This window comes from Ambystoma mexicanum, chromosome 14, assembly GCF_040938575.1.
Source record: "Ambystoma mexicanum isolate Mex_15411 chromosome 14, UKY_AmexF1_1, whole genome shotgun sequence".
NCBI classification, from domain to species: Eukaryota; Metazoa; Chordata; class Amphibia; order Caudata; family Ambystomatidae; genus Ambystoma; species Ambystoma mexicanum.
The window spans coordinates 113,928,557-113,944,395 of NC_090940.1; the positions used below are offsets into that span (position 1 = coordinate 113,928,557).

The following is a 15,839-nucleotide window of genomic DNA, read 5'->3' on the forward strand; positions in this document are numbered from 1 at the left end:
AGAATGGATGTTTGAAGAAACACGCAAAAGAAGGAAAAAGGATGGGCCACACATAGTCCAAGAAAGAATGTTCAATTAAATTGAGCCATGAGTGGGAAACTAAAATCACCCTTTAAGATCAAATTGCAATAATTGGTCCCAGGTATCTGCTTACATCGTCTATATACAAATACATCAAATATTCTTTAGAAAACCACAACCACAAAAAACAATGCTTTCTTTTCCTATAAAAGAGAATCCAGGGACGATTTATCTTTTGTTTTATTTGTAAACATTTGTGTTTAAAATAATATACTTCAGTCGTAGATCGTACAATTAAACAGAGACGAAAGTTTGCAAGTTCACAGTTACAGAGACAGCAGAATATGTAAAGAGTTTCTTTTCAGGACTTGCTTTTCTTGGAGTATGTGTATGTGCAACAGGTTCTGATACAGACTCACTCAAGTTGCTACTGCACATACAGATTAGATTTTGTCTTCAAATCTCAGATTTAAATTAAGGATTTTTCAAATAACATCTTGGTATGTGAATATAAGCAAAATATCTCAAATGAGGACTCTTGTACAGTTGTTTCCTCTGACTTATTGATTGATAACTATAAAGACATACTGTTAGTGAATATGATTAGACACCGACCAATGCAAATTAGTATACAATTGCCTTTTTCCAAAATAATAATATACTGTAATTGCTTACACATCTAGGCAAAAGCACAAAGAACATACTCTAATGTACAATGTGGAGACTTAAATATTAAATTAATACCAAAGTTAAATCATTCACATTAAAATGTTGGTGACCAGTGAGAAATAAATGTACAATTGAATAGGGGTAATCATTTATCAGTGGACTTTCTCGCATGAATAGTTCCCATTTGTTAATGGACTAAATGAACTTCCTGGTTGGTCTCAAGTCCAGTTTTTCTCTTGGATCTACCTTATGTTGCGCTATACTTGCAATTCAATTCCTTTATGAATAAATAAGGTTGTAAAGGCTGCGCGATTTAATAACTAAAACACTGGCCGTTGTCACTTTCTTCTGTTGCGCTTCTTTTTCAGAATGCTGGGCGTCCATCTTGATTTTTGGAGTATACAGGGATAGAAAGTTCAATTTGTAACTTACAAGAGCGTCACTGATGTGGGAAATCTTAATTTGAAGAAGGTTTTGCAGCCAAATGCTCAAGAAGGTGCTTGACCACATTACACTACAGTTTCCCACCCCGTCCACCACTTCACATGCTTTCGACTTACCACCCTGTCCCTTACTGCAGATCCCACTTGAAATTAAGCAGAAGCTAGTAGAGGTTCCGGTGTCCAGTGTGCCATATCCCTATGGTCAGGACCATTATCTTTACAAGGCATGGTTCTATGCGCCTATTGGAACTCAAACGTGTCCACATATTTGTGGGTTGACTTTCTTGCTCAACCACAAACTGTTCCACAGCAAGATTGCGCTTTTTGCGGGAGTGTTTGAATCCACCTTTTTTAACATACTGAAACATGAACTTGGCTGAACATGTGAATGGAATCTTTATGTCAGATGTTTACTCGGAACCAAAGTTTCTGAATTCGTAAAATTGCTGGGACCCCGTTATGGAAGTGGGGTATAATTACCACTGATGGGAAGTGGGATAAACGGCAGAAAATAAGGTTGGCTTTGAGCTCGCCTTCATACGAGCCCAAACCAGAACCAGCAGCTGCTTAGTTAGGTCTGGTCACTCAGATGATAATGGTTGTTTCAATTGCTGCATGAACCCTCTCGCTGCCCCACAACTGACGTATACGATGAGCGTCAACATTCTTTGATATCAGCAGCCAGTATAGTTCATAATTCCAGCAGCGTTTCTTTAACTAATGCACATTCCCAAAGATAGGTTTTCTGACAATGGCATAATGTGAATTTAAATAAAAACCTGGCTTGCTCAAGAGAGTGTGGCGTGCCTTTTGTGGGCAGAATTTCACAAGCACAATCACTGCACTCCCATTTTTCAAAGGATGTTCTTTTCCCAACAATACAAGTGAGAGCAAAGCTTGGCAGAATGTGCTGTAAAACTCCTGTTTACCAGGCTCTAGTGACACCCTAAATGGTGCTTGCAGGCAGGTTCTATACACTAGAAATGTCCAACTCCAGGCCTCGGGGGCCGGATCAAGGCTGGATTTTCAGGAAACCCCATCATTAATATTTATGAGATAAATTTGCATACAATGATTCTAAATATATGCAAATTTGTTCTCATGAATATTCATGAGGGATATCCTGAAAACCCTTTACAAGTCATAAGAAGAAGTATACAGCGAGCGAAGCAGATCGCAAGGGAGCAGGGATCCAACACGGGAGGGCGGGCAATTGCCAGCAAGGGATCTACAAGCAACCAAGGAAGAGAACATGGGGAGCATACAGAGGCATAGCCAGGATTGTCTAACAAGTGGGGCCTGAAGCTAATGTAGTTGGGCCCACCGCAGTGACATTATCATCAGTAAATGGCCAAACAGCGCTATTGAGTGGGCAATTATAGATTTTGGGTGGGCCCTGCCATGTCTACGCCACAGAGCAAATCGCCCACTCTCGAGTTAGAAGAGGAGTCCAGAGGGTTTGGGGCTTTGTGTTAAGGAGGGGCCATTTCCTGAAAAGGAGGGTCTTGAGCTCCTTCCTGAAATGTAGAAACGAGGGGGTGAGTCTGATGTTGATATATGCTGTGTTGGGTTGCTCGTTGGTAGGGCCAACACTAAATATAAATAAATCCAAAAGAACATGTTTTCTTTTTTTTTTTTTTTAAGAATGCTTAGGAGTATTGCTGGCCATATTCAACAAACAGAGTAGAATATGTGACATGTGACATGCTATAAATAGGATTTTGCATTTGAAGCCAGCGGTGGCATGTTACGAAGTGCAGAAGGGGTTAAGGGATGTCACACCAACCTGGTTGCGAAACATTTTACATTTGAAGTCCAATGTGGCACAAAATTGGCTCTGGCACTGATGGAAAAGTGGGACACGGTCACAAATGGCAATTTGTTCCTTTTGTGACATTGTTTGAGGAATAACCAAGGAGGGTTTTTTGGAGAGAATGCTGTGGCAAGTTTTCCTTTTTAAGGAATATGTGTTCAGTAGCACTGGTCAAAACTACTAGCTGTGCAGGGAGGTAATTCATCAAACTGACCCACTTGGACCACACTAGCATGTTGGGCCTGCCCTTTGGGCATCGCCCTGCAAGCCAGTTTTTATGTGAGTGTCTAGCAGTGCCGTTATTGTTACATTTTCATGAATGTCAGGATTCCAGTGTATAATTTGTGAATAAATAAGTGCCAGGGCTCAAATATTTTCTAGCACACCCATGACACATTGGGACGGGCATCTTCCCGCTCACTGTTGCCACCATCCACGACTTCTCCCCTCAGTGTCAATATGTATGAGGTTAAAGCTGCAACTCTCACTGGTTCATTGGGGTTGATGGATGTACTAACTATGGCATATGTGTTACTTACACATTCCAATAACATACTTGCTGTGTCTTGATGTGAGTCAAATGTTTAAGTGTGTCTTTAAACACAATCATTGTTAACATTTTACTCCGATTTCATCAGTGCTTCTTAGGAGGCGACTGACAGTTAAAATAATAAAGTTGCCAAAATGTCATATCATAATTAAAAGGAGACAGACAATAAGTGCCGGGCCTTAGAAATAAGTGCCGGGGCTGAGCACTGGCAAACACCCCCACAAATTAAGCACTTGGCGTATCCAATTACAGCTTGGTTACCATGCAATGTTTAAGCCACCGAGTGGGGTCTCCAAGCAGCTTCCTATTTGTGCAGGGGTATGCTGCACCCAATTTGGTGTTGCTAAACGTTTCCCACAATCCCTTTGTGAGTGAGACAAATGATAGCCTTGGAGGAGCTGCTCTGCAAATCCCCCCACTTATGGGACCATGCATTCAATATTTGAAGCTGGATCACTTAAGAAAGTGTGTTTTTTCAAATGGATTGGGCGATATTGCAGATAATGTATGGAAAAGGTTTGCACTTATCTTGCTGATACAGAAAAAGCATCAAAGGATAAGTATGACATGCAGTAATGTTCTATTGCGTACTAGCAAGATTCTTCCTACGTACACGGGACGGCGTGGCACTTCTACCAGGTGGGATGGATGATAGAAAAGGCAGAGCTCTCAAGTTTCCGTGGCCATGCGTGGGAAGGCCACCCAGTACAGTTTTTGCTTCGAATTTGAAAATTCGATCTTTCAAACGGGAAAGAAAAAAACTACAAGTCCCAGAATCCAAAAGAAAGGACTAGATGACCTTCTCACCATGGCCAGGAGAAACTTGAGAGCTCTGGAAAAGGCAATAGCCTGTCGTGTGTGCTATATGAGTGGTGGAGCCGATGCGTGTGTCCTTGTATCTGATTTTGCCACTAGTGGATGCGTTGTTGGATTGTCAGTATTGGGTATTTGTGATTGTTTCTCTCGTTATGTGTTTTCGTATTTGATGTTTTGGCATAGGCGAGAGCCAGTTTAATAAAGTTGCTTAACAATCTTTACACAGTATACCCTTTTTGTTAACCTGATAGGTCTGTGTGTGCAAAGCTCTTGGAGCTTTACATTGACAGAGCCATCTTGCATTTCTAATTTTACCGCTGTTATTGGTTCTCTGAGAGGCTTATCAGAGAGAAACTCTGCAGCTGGGTTTTGGAGCGTTGTTGGGCCTCAGTAGACCAATGCATTTAACTCCAGGGGCCCGTGTTGGACCTCATGGCTATAGGTTCAGATCCCGACAGGACCACTTCATCCTTCTGAGACTGACACAACGGATACACATCTGTTATCCGCCAATCGCGCCACGATATCCCTGCGGTGAACACGCACTCTACAAACACACCGTTTACGTTCTACTGCAATGTGATGTTACATCATGGTCATTAGAATGGTTTTAGGAGCCAGAGCTTGGTGTATAGAAATGTGCCTAAAATGGAGCTCTCGTTTTAAATGATTTCTAAAAGATTGAGATCCGATTGGCTGGCTCGAGGAAGGAGGAAAAACAGAAATCATACTGTGCAGGTGTGGTCTCTAGTGGCTAACTTGGTTAATTTGGAATTTTGAGGTCTGGTTCAATTCCCGGTTTAAGCACCTGATCAAAAAGAATGTGACACTCCTCTTTGTTTCCCCCAACTACAGCTTGTAAATGTCTGTAATGAAAATATGAAGCAACAAACTGTATTGCGCACCCTCTAGTACTGCCCCAATTAAATGCCCCCCACCGTCAATCACAGCCTTGTCTCAACCGGACGCAACACACCAAAGTATTGATTTTGAAGTATTTATAAAGCGCACACAACGAACTGAATCGTATCCTGGCGCAGATGGTATCCCGAAATGAGAAACGGCAGTAATGTACCCTGCCTCATGGTTGCATGGCTTCTGCCGTAACCAATGCTTTCTGTAGAACACTCGATTTCTAGAAGCTATGTGTCTATTATAACAAATAGCTATTATTCTTAGCTGGTGTGCACTCATTTGCATATTCAGGAATACTATCCTTTAACTCATTAGAAATTAACAGTGTTTGGTTTCTGACATGAAGGCAAGTAGTGTTTCAGCAATTAGCTGGAGTTCTGCCTCCGCTCTCTCAAGAGGTAAGCCGACCCATGCATTACTAAGCAAGGTCGCGGCTCCTTTCTCTATGTCCACTCTGAGACGGGAGATCAAAATGGCTGCTGCGCGCGTTGCTTCCCTTTACCCCCTTCGAGCCTGGCCGCAAAATTAATTTCATTTTATCTGATTTTATTCAAGCACAGATAATAAATGCTCTCCTCGACAAATAGTGCTGTGTAGTTAAGGATGTCTGCGTCGCGGCAAAGGCCATGGACAAGCATGCTAAGCACTACCTTGGTGTGGAGGAAGGAGAACTACCTGGAAGCCTCAAAAGCAAAATGCATTACCCGCTGTGGCTCCTTAACAATGAAAGAGCAGATTTTCCACACAATTTACCACAAAAGCACAGCTGGCAGCCATTTCCATGGTATGGAATTCCCAGTGGATGTCCGCCCTTTTCTTGGAATTGGACAGCTAATGGATTCCTATGAAATCTGCCAGGTAGAAAACCAACGTGGATTCCATAAGAATCCATTTGTATCACACTGGCATGAAGTCATGGAGGAGAAATGACTGGCAGTGATCTCATCTCTGCCCTGTGTTCCTCTGTCTTGTCACTGCTTGAATATGGGACAGGGCAGGAAATGGAGGTGCAAGGCATTACGCCTCACTTTTATGCTTCCATTTCCTACTGTGCAATGCAAACACTGGCGGTGGTATACAGAGGATCCGCCAGAGACTCCCTTGCCTCGTTCAGTCCAAGAGCAGCAGAGAACTACAGCCCCAGATTCCGTGAAAAAAGGCAGTGACAGGAATGCAACAGTCAGTTAAAAGCACACAATCAAAGCTAATTCCACCCAAACTTCCCAAGAGATCAATTGGCGAGGAAGCAAGCATGACACTTTTGCTTGGCCTTAAAGAGATGGGCAAACACACCAAAAACGTAGAAAACCCACCTACAACTAGAGGAAAGGAGGCTTACCTACAAGAAGAGAAGGCGGGCACAAAGGCCCAGAACCTATCAGAGCAAGGGATATCTAGGAAGGGACAGGGCAACAAATCAGAAAGCTCATTGTCAAATCACCCTATTTCCATCAGTGTCAAATAAAGCCAGTTTCCTCCAGCTTTGTGAGGGAGAAGATAGCGTTCCTGAGAACTGGTAATGCAGAGAGAGAGAGAGTGAGGAAGAGAGAAGGAAGGACTGAGAAGGAGAAGGAGAGAGGGGGGGATGTTGGAGCCTGGAGGTGGCAAAGCAAGAGCTGTAGGAAGGGATACAAAGGCAGAGAGAGAGGGAAAGGTTAGAGATGGAGGAGGGAAAGGAAGATCTACAGGAAGAGGAAAGAGCAAGGATCAGGACAGAACACTTCAGAGTAGAGAACTAGCAGGAACAAAGTAAAGACAAAAGGATGATAAGAGGCAGGTGGTGACGCATGTAGGGCTAGAATCAAAATAAATAAGTGGACTGGATCACTTAAAACTTTTGGACCATTTGTTTTGAAAGACACCATCTAGGGCAAGGAAGCCCCAAAGACTTTTGTTAATTGAGAAACACCTGAATGGTTAAAGAAACCCAGCGAAACCTTCTGTTAAATAGGGATTGAACTCAGAATAGACGACAAAAAACTGATTGCACCACGTTTAATTTCTCCAGCCCTCTCCACAGATCCTTGTGAATCTCCATTTTAGGTTTTAGATCTGTGCCCTAGGATCCATAGGCGTTTGTTCCGCACTCAACCCAGACTTTAGCCTTCTGATTGGCCAGAGTTACAGACCATTGGGATTGGCCGGCTAGCAAGGCCCAGACCTTAGGAGGGACTGCATCCTGGAGAATCTAGGCAATACAAAGAAGACTTCCTGGTGCCTCGTCTGGCTTCTCACTATTTGTCACCTGGTTTTCCAAACCCAAACTCTGAACTTTTGGGTCCTGTGACTATAGCTTTTTGTTGATGTTGGAGGCAGGCATATGTGCTCTGTTCTCATGCCTTCATGACTAAAGCCATCTGCTTTGCCAATAATCCATAGATAGGGTTGAATGGAATTTGATCGCTTGAGGAAAGAAAAGGAGAATGAAACAGGTATTTTTCACTGGTCCAAGAACACACTAATGGGAGGATGTGATATAGAATTGAAGATGCAAAATAGTTATGAGAATGCCCAATAGACACTGGTTATAGAAGATGTGTTTTATTTAAGAATTCTTTGTCTATGAAAGCTTTAAAATAAATTAAGTGCTTTTTCAAGAACACATGTCGGGGGAATCAATGGGTTTTAAGATCTTCTACCCCTAGAAGCAGACAATGGAGGTTGGAGCAGGCGGATAAAACATGCATTGTGAAGTTCGCATTTCTAGATGATTGAGATGTCGCCGAGCTCATCTGAGGAATCGCTAGAACTATGGATTTTTGTAGACTCTCTTCCACCCTAACCAACAAGGGTCAAACTCAGATTCAGGGAAGTAAGCAACAGAAGGAATGGCATATGGATCTGCCAATTCAACACTAGAATCCTCTGACGCCATCTCAGAGGTCACATACTTTGCTAATCAGGAGCAGACCGACAGACATATCCAAAACTGGATCACAGCAACATGGTCTTTCATAGTGGATCATTACAGGCATGTTCTTGCAAGATCCTATAGAGATTTCAAAGTCCAATCAATTTACCACCGTCACACTTGTCGGGCTCCTACAAGGAAAACCATTGCGGTCCACAAGAAGCTTACAGAAGCCAACTCCTTGGCAACCTCTTAACAAAATCTCACGTAAATGGCACACATTGAGAAAAAGGCATTAGAGTGGACTGTGTGCAATTTTGTTTTGGACGAGAACGCAGAACATCCTGGTTTAATCCACAATCCCACACGTGATTTAGGAATTAGTCACAATGTGGTCATGCGACCTTGCCATTAAGCGTGCCCGTTTACTGAATGTCAATTTAAGATCGATTTCCTCACTACACCAAAGCACTGGCATACAATTGTTTGCTGTACGTCAATCCTTGCTAAATGAAGTTCACAATTAAATATTAGCTCTGAGAACTATTTTCCAGGCACATATAGGGAAACAAATTTTAAAAAACAAAATCAGTAAAATATCATCAGTTGTCGAAATGAAAGGGCGGTTTGCCAACAACCAGCATAAAACAATGTCTTATTTAGCTCTAGATAAGCAACAAACCAATTTACTGACAATGTACAAACTTTCAGACTGTTGAGTGAAACATAAGCCATTTTTGACAACAAAAACACAGATACTGTAAAGGATCTCAGCATTTCATAAGCCGCTTTCAGTACTGAAATTCCAACATTTTGTACCGGTGTGGGCTTCATGCTCTGTTCTTCATGTGGTGTGCACGCATAAATTGCTACATTAAATATACATACTGCACAGCGCATTTCTAACGAAGCACCTAAGATCCAGCACATTTCTTTTTGGACAACAAAACACCACCTAAAGACAATTCCAGGTCTAAGGAGGATCCAGTGGTGCAAAGAATTTGTTGACATTCAGACGAATAATTTTTGCTGCAGTGTGGCAGACCGGATCTCTCTGAAAACCTGTCGGGAGGAGGATGAGACAGCTGATGGAAAAAAATCGATGCGCTTGGGCTTTCAGCACCAGCAGGCCTTTGGCGAGTTCTCGGAACCATCTGGTTTGCTGTCATCCTCGTTGAGATCTGCTATGCCCAGTTCGTCAGTTGTGTACAGACGCAGTCCATCCAGCTCTTTCTTGTGGGCTTGTAACACTAGTTCGGTCAGTCGAGTGAATGACTGTGGAGAGAAAAAGAAATTGTGCACATCAATTCGACGTGGTGCTCCCGCATTTCTTAAAAACATTCAAACCAAATGCAGGCTATAACATACTTCCAGTACAGTAAGGGCACATTATATATGAAATTTAGTTGAGGAGAGCTTAGTCTCTAGGAACCTTGGATGTACATCACTATATCATCACATCCATACCAATCGCTTTCTAAATATATATCACTGAAAACACGTTGTTCAAGGGATATTATGGTTAAGTTGCACTAATAAAAATCTATAAAAATGTATTGAAAAAAGTTTTTTAAAGGGACGTTATGGTTGCAAGGTAAAAATCGAAAAAACTAAGAAATTCGCCAGTTATGGTAAGCTATGCAACCATAACTCATGCCGCCACCATGTACTGCTATGACTAACACACAGGAAAAGATGCATAGCCACATAGCCTTCCGGAAAGCAAAACACTACTATTCACCTGAAACTGACCAGTACTGAAATGTATTTATTGTAACACTGCCACTTGTAACAGTGCCATTCCTTAAGTAACTAAGTCTTCTGTAAGTGTTGCTACCCATGTAACCCGATTCAACATTGCTACACCACATGTAATCAGTAGGCAACGTTCTATCATGGAACTGAATCATTTTCTTATAACAGAGCTTCGATCCCCCTGGACTGTCAGTGTGCTTTGTAAATGCAAATAAATAAAATAAATAAATGACATCACAAATGACATAAATTCTGATGAAAAGTCCTTACAAGAGGTTCTGTTTAGAATGTTGCTGGCAACATATGAAGGGTGATCAGGAGACCTCTCATGAACTACTCCATGTATAACAACATGCACTTATTGAAACAGAAACGTTCTGTTGAAGTGCTGTTAATACAGCAATCTAATAATACAGACACATTGGCAATGGCTGCAGCCAGTCTGATAATATTGGCCGGTAGAATCATAAATCCAAGCCTATCAGAATCTTGACTTATGTTAAGCTTGGAATTAACAGCTAGCAATTACTACACACGTGTTAGTACAGAAAATACACATGGAGACCAGCAATGCATACAAATCTAAGGCACATACAGCGAAACTCTCGTAAGGGGGAAAGAAACCCCATGACCAGAAAATGTTCTTCATCCGGTATAAAAAATGAATTGCCTGTCTGGGGCCTGCTTATTGTCCCATGTATGTGCACCATGAGATTAGACCAAACCCCAAGGAAAGTACCTTAAGAACATAACTAAAATTCTCACTGTCACTGAACAAAAACAATTGTGATGTCATCATTGAGGCCATTTGTGATGTCATATTTGATGTCCTGGGTGTTAGTCTTAGCAGTGCATGGTGGAGGTGCATGTTATGGTTGCATAGCTTACCATAAATGACAAATTTCTTTTTTGATTTTGCCTTGCAACCATAACGTCAATTTTTTTCAATTAATTTCATAGGTTTTTATTAGTGCAACCTAAACAGAACGTCCCTTTAACAACGTTTTTTCAGTGAATTTCAATGGTTTCTAAAAATGAAAATGTTTCATGATGTTACAGCACTGTATATAAGTTATTAATAATTACTCTTTTACCATATGGTAAAATGCGCTATTCGAATGCCTCATAACATATATAAAAGAACTTTAACGATGGTTAAATTGTCCAGATCATGATGCTCGACCATGACTCCAGCCCCACCAAACAACCCCCGTTTTCCACTGAACCTAGCCTGTATCCTGGCCCAGTTTCCACTATGCCCGATAATGTTACCAATGGCCAGTGTTCATTGCTTACAGCCATGGCCAGTATCTAAAATCCATGGGGCATTGCTTTTGGTAATAAGCAAATCAGAGTAGACATTTGTCCTTGCCTAGGGCCAGTCCCCTGCCCAGGAACCAACGCTATATCACTATTTTCTGTCCATATATTTTGACACTTTGGAATAAATAAAACACAGGACAGATTTGAAAAGCATGCTTTCAGGTCCTTGCTGATGCTCCTCGCGCAGGTTTGCTGAAATCCTGTCCATTATTTGAGGCTGTAGCCGCAAGCAGAAATTGTTTTGCCATTCAAGGCTATCCCGATTTTCAAAAATGTTACCAAAAATGTTACCACATGTTTCTTGGTGACCATTCCCACTTTAACCCCATTGTCAGTCCATGGTGGCCATGGCCAGTGGCCAGATTGTCCAGGGCATACCTCAGTCACCAAATGTATATCACTGTTTTTGTACATACATTATGACACTTTCAAAAAAATAAAACACAGACACATTTGTAAAAGCATACTTTCAGCTCCTTGCCAATGCTCTTCACACGGGTTTGCTGCAAATCCGCCCAGGTTTTGTTTTTTGAAAAGTGTCAAAATGTATGTACAAAGTTAGTGATATAACTGAGCCCCAACATGACAAAACACATTCAAACTATGCACAAACATTCAGTTTTGGGTCTATAATCTTTTTGCAAACTTTTGTGCAGATTCGTCAAACGGTGCCATGAGTATAAGCCAATTGAAAACTGTTGGGGTTGCCCATCTAATCTTGCCCAAATTTGACAGAATTCCACCAAATACATTCAAAGCTGGGTCTAAAATCTTTTTGCAAACTTGTACATACACAGATTTGTCAAACGCCACCAATTTTGTAAGCTATTCAAACATTTTGAACCCCCTCTAGTATGGCCCCCTCTGTAAAAAATGGCACCAAACTTTGCAAAAGTATTTCAAATTCAGTTGAAAATGAAATTGCATAATTCCATGCAGTTTCTTTGTATGGTGCCATAGTTATAAGACATCCAAAACTGCTCTTCCCCAACCCTGTAATGCAGAAATATGCATGGATGTCCTCAAACTTTTGTCAAGTTCGCGAACATCACAGCAATGTCCCTGAACATCTGAGATGTTCGCGGACATAATAGAAGTAAAAGCACCTGATTTTGGGATTTTTCTGGACATATTCCATTCCACTCTCATCACCCCTCACCTCCCAAGGGATTGTTTCATTTGTTTGACAAGTGTAATGCAGTGTTTTTTCATGATGGTTTTACCGTGATTTCTGCAGACTACAAGCATAGTTTGTGAATCAAACATGGCGTCAGTTTCAAAAGTATTGACGCACCTCACGTTTTTAATTGACTAATCAACAGGTGCATACGAAGTCTGCAAATGTTACGCGATGTCCCGATTGGCCCACAGGTGTCCACGAACACTTAATCAGTAAGTGAGTCCTCAGACCGGACGCAGATATTACTAATTTTTTATGGACCTACTTTTTTGCCATTTGGATCCACTTTTTGGCCATTTAAAAAAATCTACTGGAGAGATTGACACCAAATTTACAAAAAAAACACGTTTTCGGGACCAAGCTGCTGCTCCTCACACAGGTCCAGCGGTTTGGGCTGTAGGTATGAGCAAACATAGTTTTTAACGTATGTCTATGAGGATTTAGGATATGTTTCTCTAAGTGTTCTTCTAAGGGGGGCCATAGATTAGGCAACATGGCCATGGTGGGCTGACCCCTTCCTCAGTTTGAAGCTAAGCAGAGTTCATCCCAGTTACTGCAGGCATAGGAAACCCACTGATGCTGTAAAAATACGTATTTTCTTTAATTTTATATAAAACATAAATGGGCCAAAAGCCATGGCCTTTGACCTTGATCAGTTTGTACATCTTTTGGCCATGCCCACTGTACATTTTAAAATAATAAAATGCAATAAGCGATGGCCTTTGGCCGTGTCCACTGTATATTACACAAAACTAACCAACCACTAGCTTTGGTCCTTCGACCATGCCCACTGTATATTATATACACTAACCAGCCGCCAGCCTTGGTTTTCAACACAATACTAGCCATTGGCTGTGCCAACAGTATATTCTGACATATTAATGGGCACTAGCGGTTGCCTTTAGTCCTGGCCACTGACTACAGCTTTCAACGTTGCCCACTGTATATTTTAAAATAGTGACAGGCTACTAGGCATGGCTTTTAACCATGCACATTGGTATTTTGGAACACTAACCGACCACTAGCTATGGCCTTTGGTGCTGGCCAGTGACCCCAGCCTTTGTCATGGCCTAGTCCACGGCCTAAATTGTTATTAAGGTAATCAACGTTTTCATAAACTAACTTATAAATGATGTTATGTCTAATTCCATTATTGATGTGATCGGTTATATACAATGCAATTAGTGTTGTCACCAGTGTGGTGTAACGTCCCAGCAACAAAAGTGTTTTCCTTGAATATATATGTTTGTTTGTTTTATTTATTTGTATAGTGCTCCAAACCCAGAGGTAGAAGGGAGCTTTAAGAAGACGGTTACATATGTATATGCTAACACGTTACAAGCGAACTGCCACTTGTACCGTATTAGCCAAGGATTGACTAGAATGTTGATCCAGAAGAAAACGAGTCGATACCTTTATTAGGCTAACAAAGTCATTTATTTAGCATATTTGTGAGCTTTCGTGGAATATCTCCACTTCCTCAGGCAGAGATGAAACCAAGCATTTTAAAAACATCACAGCTTTACAGCTGGCATTGCCCCTCTAGCAGATACCCCGCTATCTGTGCCTGTCTTCACCGGATTTGTGGTTTGCTCAGAGGGGCATGCATTGGATGATCAACTCACTCACATATTGTGATCGCCAAGGTCTAAATGGTACAGGTTACATGATGTAGGAAGGAAAATATAAAAAATATTTATGCTGCCATGAAATGTCACCAAATTTGCATGCAGCTGTTCCGGCCACATGTCGATTTTAGTGAAGTGGGATGAACATTCTTGTATAGAGAAAAGAATTATGAAAAAAGCTGCATTTTGCGTTTGGTTTTCGGTTGCATATCTCGAAACTGCTCAGATTTTTGCGACGTTAGCAGACCCCAAAGCCCGTGCCTTTAAGTGCTGCACACAGCAATGATATCGACAAATCAGCCAACTAAACCCCAGAAATTCACTTTTTAACAAAAAATAAAGGGGCTGATTCATGGAATTATTTGCGCCGAAAAACAGGGATTTGTGCGCCATTCTGCCCGCAAATCCCTGTTTAACAAATGAGGATTTGCGGTTAGAATGGTGCACAAATCCCTGTTTTTCGGTGCAAAAATTCCATTAATCAGCTTAAAAATGTATCAATTTATTTATTGATTGATTTATACATTTATGTAGAGCCCAAACGCGAAGGTATCACGTTGCTGGTAGAAACGTCGGTAGGATAAGCAGACAAAATAAATAGCAGACAGTACAGGTTATGCATACTTAGTCAGGTATTTAAGAGCTTTCTGAAGGCAAGGTGAGATGTTTAATTTCTCATGTATCCAAGGAGGGCGTTCCGGAGAGTCGGCGCCGTGACACAAAAACGTGTCCCCCCCCACTCCCGCTCGCTTGCGGTTGAATCTGGGTGTGCAGAGATGCGTGGGCAGAAGAGCGCAAGGGGCGTGCAGGTGTTTTTGCTACAATGCAGGATATCAGGTAGGAACGGGTTGTTCTGGTGTAGACACTTTTGGCAAAGACCAACATGCACTTTTTAAAAATCGAATGTGCAGGCTGTGAGATTATACAATCTAAAGATCCTGCCCAATGACAATTGTTGTATAAACTTCATTCTGATTTATCGGCATCCTGAAAATATGCCCGATTTCAACAAAGATTTGGCACATCTCTTAGCCCCTCTTAGCCCCACTTGATAAACCCAATTGTTCTACCATCCTACTGGGAGACATCAACCGTTGGCTGAGAACCTGAAGAACCGTGTAGATTAAGAAGCCCTGGAGCTAGAAAGACTTTTAAAAAGCTTGGACTTTACGGTCTATAACATCGAGCAAACCCACTATGGTGGGAACATTCTGGATTGGATTGCCTCTAGAAATGTCCCCGTAAAGATTGTAAACACCAAGGCTTGTACCTGGTTCAACCACTCCTTTGTGGAATGTCTTATTTCCCTTCCCAGCAAACCATCAAAAGTCCACAATTTACCCAAAACAATTGTGAGCAGGAATCTGAAAAATATTACCCCAGAGGAGCTGGAATTGTATCTGGAAAAAATTATGGACAATATCTCGTATAGGAACTCGCTTGAGTTAATGATGGCCACATATAATACCCAATGTTCACTCCTTCTAGACAGAGTGAATCCTCTAAAATCCCAAACGGTCCGAAATAAGACACGTAAACAGACCTGGTTTACTCCTGCCCTTTTCGATCTAAAGAAAAAAAAAGAAAAAAAGACAGGCAGAACGATTATGGCTCCAAAACAAAACCGCTGAAAATATGGCTTTCTGGAATTCCTTACAAAAAGCTTATAAGAACCTCATTTATGAGGTGAAAAAGAACTTTTATAACAAGGAAATTGAGCTGGCAGGCAACCATATCAAGAAAATGTTTTCGAAATATACAAAGATCTCGAGAAACCCATGTCCCATCTCCAGTACTTTACTCCATCCAATAAGGACTGTAGTAGGGTGCACCATGCCTTTGCCAATAAGATCATAACCGCTCGGAATAAAATAT

At 41.5% G+C, this 15,839-nt stretch overlaps 1 protein-coding gene across 1 annotated transcript in view; it reads right to left on the reverse strand.

Moving 5' to 3' along the window:
• Positions 1-243: 243 nt before the first annotated feature.
• RAB15 (RAB15, member RAS oncogene family) overlaps positions 244-15,839 on the reverse strand; it is a 474,790-nt gene continuing 459,194 nt past the window's right edge. Inside the window, exon 7 of the mRNA XM_069638667.1 lies at positions 244-9,353. Within this exon, the coding sequence (XP_069494768.1) occupies positions 9,195-9,353 (159 nt within the window). The 3' untranslated portion in view covers positions 244-9,194. The remainder of the gene's footprint in view (positions 9,354-15,839) is intronic.